Below are 4,830 nucleotides of genomic sequence, written 5' to 3' on the forward strand. Positions count from 1 at the left end.
TAAAGTCTCAGTGTCATGGTTACAGGAAGGTTTGGAGTCAAGCTGCTGGAAGAGAAACCTTACCCCTCCATGCATATCCATGTGACCTTGATGAAGACTTGGGTCACTCACCAACACAAAAAGAAATGAGGCTGCAAGCTACATTTTGTGGGGGTGTAGGGAATGCATACGATTTAATATAAATAGAGCAATTTAAACAATATAAAGCCTTCAGACTGTCAGGGGTAAACACATGTAAACATCTCTTTCAAAGGTTGAAGCTCTAGACTTGAACCACTTGCCATTAGCACTGAGAATTCATATGCCCCAACCGACCACTATGGCAGAACTATGTCCATGTGGAGATCATGCTCACACACAGACACAGTCACATAAGGCATATGTGCGTGCTCACAACATGGTCACACACATGTTCACATGTTTCCACAGACATACTCCAATCTTCCACCTTAAGTCTCCCATATCAGCCAGCAGTCTCTTTCCTGCTATCAGCTGGAGACTCCACCTGGGTGTGCCTTTTCCTTCATCTCCAAGTCCTTCACACTTGATTCCCCAATTAGGTTTCGAATGAACTCATTCCTCTTGCCCCATCCAAATCAGCACCTTTCTTGGCCTAGATTCCTGCACCAGATTACAAATCTTCCAACCTCCCTCTTTCTCCTTTTGCTACGTCTCCCAATCTCACACTCTACATTGTACGTTTGAACGTGTGGGCCTGGTCCTGTCACCTGCTTTCTTAAACAAGCACATGGAATGAGAAATGAGTTGTGGTGACGTGAAGGATAAAATTCCAGAGCAGGGCAGCATGTCAGCCGGGAGACAGGGGAAGAACTGCAGCTCTCTTGAGTACGTGTGCTAGTGCTCTGAGGTTTGAAATCTTAGTTTAAGCAAGGTCAGTGTGGCTAGAACATAGCAAGTGAAGCGGCTAATGCTAAAGCAGACAGAAAGTGCCCTGGGTGAGCTCTGCAGGGGCCAGCAGGTCAAGGAAAAGCCCTTTTGCTATTATTTTGAATCAGTTCATCCTCGTCCCCCAAATAGCACCTACACCTGTTTTCATTCCTTTTCTCCTCTTCTCGCTCCTGGGCCTGGTCAGTCTCTGCCATGTGGTCAGTGTTGTCTTCACTAAAGGGGATGCAGGGCAATCCCTCCAGTCCTACAGCTGGGTCAAGTGGCTGGCACTTCTCTGGATGCACTGAGGCATTCTCTCAACCAAGGTCCTCATTGTACCTAGCTCATGGGTTCTTACCTCTGTGGCACAGTTACTACCTGGGTATGTTTGAAAATGCCTCCCCTCCACAAAGAATCATTTAGCTCATAGTGTTGACAACGCTGTCTTTGTAAAAACTACATGGTATTCTGCCTGGCTTGTGTTGTATGGAGAACCTTCTGATCAGACCACTTGTCTTAGGGCCCCTCCTCTTGGGTCCTTGGACGTTCTTGTTGAGATTAACCCTTTGCTTTGCAATTGACTTTGTCATGGGTAGCATGGAGCTTGCAAACAGGTTGAACATCCCCAGCCCTAGAAACCAAAATCCAAACTGTTGAATTGATCCCCAGTCTGAAACTGACATGATGTCACAAGCAGAAAATGTCACACTTGACCTCGTGATTGAGCCCAGTGACAGACGAGGGCAGGACAGATGCTAAACAGACCCCTTCTGGATACATGTTATGGTGTTTATGAGAAAGATTTTGTTTACACTTGGGTCCCATTCTCAAGACATTTCACTAAGCAAATGCAAATAGTCGCACTTCTGGGAGGGAGGGAAATATTTCTGATAAGCGTTACTCAACCAGGTAGCATGGTTCACTCAGGCACTTGGAACCACTTTGTCTTATTCAAGTTTAATCCCAACAACATAAGACATAGAATTAGGGCATATGACAGATTCCTAACAATGAAAAAAATAGGGCCGAAGCTTCATTTACAGTTGGCTCCCCTGTGAGTCACGTGTGCTTGAGCAGCAAATGCGGACTGCGTTGGATCCGGCAGCAAAAATGGAAACCCCTGTGGCCACCTGCTTGCGTGTTTCTTATTTTGCATCCACCGTCAGGAATTCTTGAAGCCCTCTTCTTTGGATTCTGGTTTGGAAATGGACTCTGGTGGAAATGCTGCACCTTTAGGAAAGGCTCCTACCCCTCCCACCTTGTTGCTACACATGCCACATAGATAGCTTTCCCCCCACCACCACCTTGGTCCTCTCCCCCTGCTCTGGTGGCTCTGGTCCTGCTGGCTGGAAAAGGAGCAGCAGCCCATGATGCTGGAGGGAGGGTGGGCACCTCACCTCCAATCTCTATTTCCACTGTGGATGCTGCTTCTGCTGTTTCTGCTGCTGTGGCTGCTCCTCTGGTTTCTGCTGCTGTGGCTGCTCCTCTGGTTTCTGCTGCTGTGCCTGCTCCTGTGGCTCCTGCTGGTGTGGCGTCTGCTCTGGCTTCTGCTGCTGTGGCGGCTGCTGTGACTGTTGCTCTTGCTGTGGGTTCTGAGGAAGATCCTTGGTGCAGGGCTTGGAACATTCACTACTGTCAGAAGGGCTCTGCTCCTCCTCTACAGGCTGTTGGTCCTGCCTTCGATCCCGGGCCCGCTTCCTTTCCAGCATCTCCTCAAAGAATATCTGGCAGCTGAAGCCATCGCGGATGCCATGCTGGGCGTGGTCCAACAGCGCCTCCAACGTGGGGAAGACTCTACAGCAGGCCACACAGCGAAGGCCATGGTTGGTGGTGACCAACCAGTCTGGCGGTGCTCGCAACTCCTGCAAGCAGCAGTCCACAGGGTCCTCAGGCTCGGGGCAGTAGTGCTTGCAGGCTTCCAGCTCCCAGCGCAGGTCTGTGTTGGAGGCCATTTCGAAGGAGGAACCTTTCCGCCGCTGTCGCTTGATGAACTCAGCCTCACGGATAAGGGGCTTCCTGGTGACGGGCTCGAAGCCATCGTCGGTCTCCCAAGCCACTGCCACACCACGCACGGTCTGCACATGCGTGTACAGTGCACACACGCTCTCGGGTGGGGCATTCTGCTCCTCCTCGCTCCTGCTGGAAGCCCAGGACTGGTACTGAGAATAAGACTGGTACTCTGAGGACGACTGGGATGATGGAGAGCTGCTCCAGCCCAGCATCCTGTGTGTCCGGGCTGCCAAGTAGATGTCGTCCTCTGGGAGGAAGGCAGGCCCTGGCCTCGGAGATGATTCGTTCCTCCTCATGGTTCCTGAGAAGTGGAAGGGCAGTTTCATCAGTGCTCTCAAAAGTCATCATAGGTAACTTTCCCGAGAAGCCACAAATAGAATCATGCAGGCTCTGGTGGCTTTGGGAAAGGTGCCTACTATTCATCAGAGATGACCATAATGCTACCTCATTGGGAGATAACGATAAAAGAGTGTGTGAATCTAATCAACTGATGTGTAAAAGGCCAGCACCCAGGAGACCAAAAAAGTAGATTGTGGTACAACCACAGGATGCGATTGTATTCATGGATAAAATAAATGAACCAGGGATGTGTGCAGAACAGACACAAGAGATAATGCAACTGCTAAATGGGAAAAGCCACCACACGAGTCCACTTAGGGACAGAATAATTATTACCAAGAGCTAAAGGGGTGGACAAGACATACGGCTGCCTGCGGGAACGTCTGAGATCATGATTACATTGTGTGCTTTGGTTGCAGCTGCCACTCAGATGGACATCGTCACAGTTCTTTCTACGGTACACATCGTGTATGCAGTACCAGCTCAATAAAACTCTTGAAAATCAAGAATGGAGCTAGTGGTGAAGCCCCAGCTTCTTCTCTGTGACTTCTCTCTGCCTCCTCCAGGGGGCCTTTCATCCACTCTGGACACACACACATCATGTCCCTTTCACCATCCAAGTGAATGCCCTGCCTTGAGTCCTTAAGATTTAAAACAAGCCTAAGGAATCTATTTAGAGTTTTATCCAGCAGATAAGGAAACTGAGGCAAAGAGGATGTGTGTGCCTGGCGAGTCTCTTGACTCCAAGAGCAGATCTTATCCTAAAATGCTTCCCAAAGACACATCCTGGTGGCCACTGAGTTGGCGTTCTAGATTATAAAGGAATGTTTATATTACTACAGGATTGACATATTTTTTTCAAACACATTGAAATGAATATATGAAGGAGAACAGTTACATTCTCATCTACACATCTCCTGAAATAACTCCTTAGATGCACAGCAGCCTAGGAAGAACCAGCTTTCCCCCAGTGATCTCTTTCTTCACCGCTCTTCCCCCATCTACTTCATAAGATCAACACGGCTCTTTGATAACATCAGAGACCAAACTGCACCTTCCCCATCTACTGAGCACCTGGCCAGCATACGCCCGTGTTCTCCTTTGTGGACTCTGGGCTGGCCATGCCGATTGTGGTCCCACTGGTTGGTGTCTGTTCTCCCCTGCGTTCCATAAGATGGTGTTTCATGACTTCAAACCAGCACCCAGAATCTCAGTGAGAGCTGGTGTGGGCTGTGCTGAAGCCCTCCAACCAGCCCCAGCCTGAGTGACCACATGATCACTAGGATTCTGGCTTTATTCTGTGATGTCATCAGTGACATGGGTCTGTTCTGTGACCTTTGACAAGGGTAAAGTCCTTTGTTGTCAGGTTACCAGGAAAGGGCCCCAGTGTGAGCTCATCTCCCTCTGTGATCGCTGTCTGGGGTGTTCTCGGGAACACAACTACAAACACAGGCACGTTCTCTCAAGCCTGTGTACAAACATAAAGACTCAAGCCCAGGGATTGGGGAGGTGGCTCAGAGGTTAATAACACTGATTATACTTTGAGAGCACACGGATTTCATTCCCAGCAATCACATGACACTATCTGTAATT

General features: G+C 49.1%; 1 protein-coding gene across 1 annotated transcript; it reads right to left on the reverse strand.

The window, feature by feature from the left end:
• Positions 1-2,294: 2,294 nt before the first annotated feature.
• Fam170b (family with sequence similarity 170 member B) lies at positions 2,295-4,423 on the reverse strand. The gene is made up of 2 exons (XM_075987350.1): positions 4,312-4,423; positions 2,295-3,199 (listed from the first exon to the last, which is right to left on the reverse strand). The coding sequence occupies exons 1-2, from the start codon at positions 4,421-4,423 to the stop codon at positions 2,295-2,297; spliced, it is 1,017 nt and encodes a 338-aa protein (XP_075843465.1).
• Positions 4,424-4,830: the final 407 nt, after the last annotated feature.

This window comes from Microtus pennsylvanicus, chromosome 10 (assembly GCF_037038515.1).
Source record: "Microtus pennsylvanicus isolate mMicPen1 chromosome 10, mMicPen1.hap1, whole genome shotgun sequence".
Lineage (NCBI taxonomy): Eukaryota > Metazoa > Chordata > Mammalia > Rodentia > Cricetidae > Microtus > Microtus pennsylvanicus.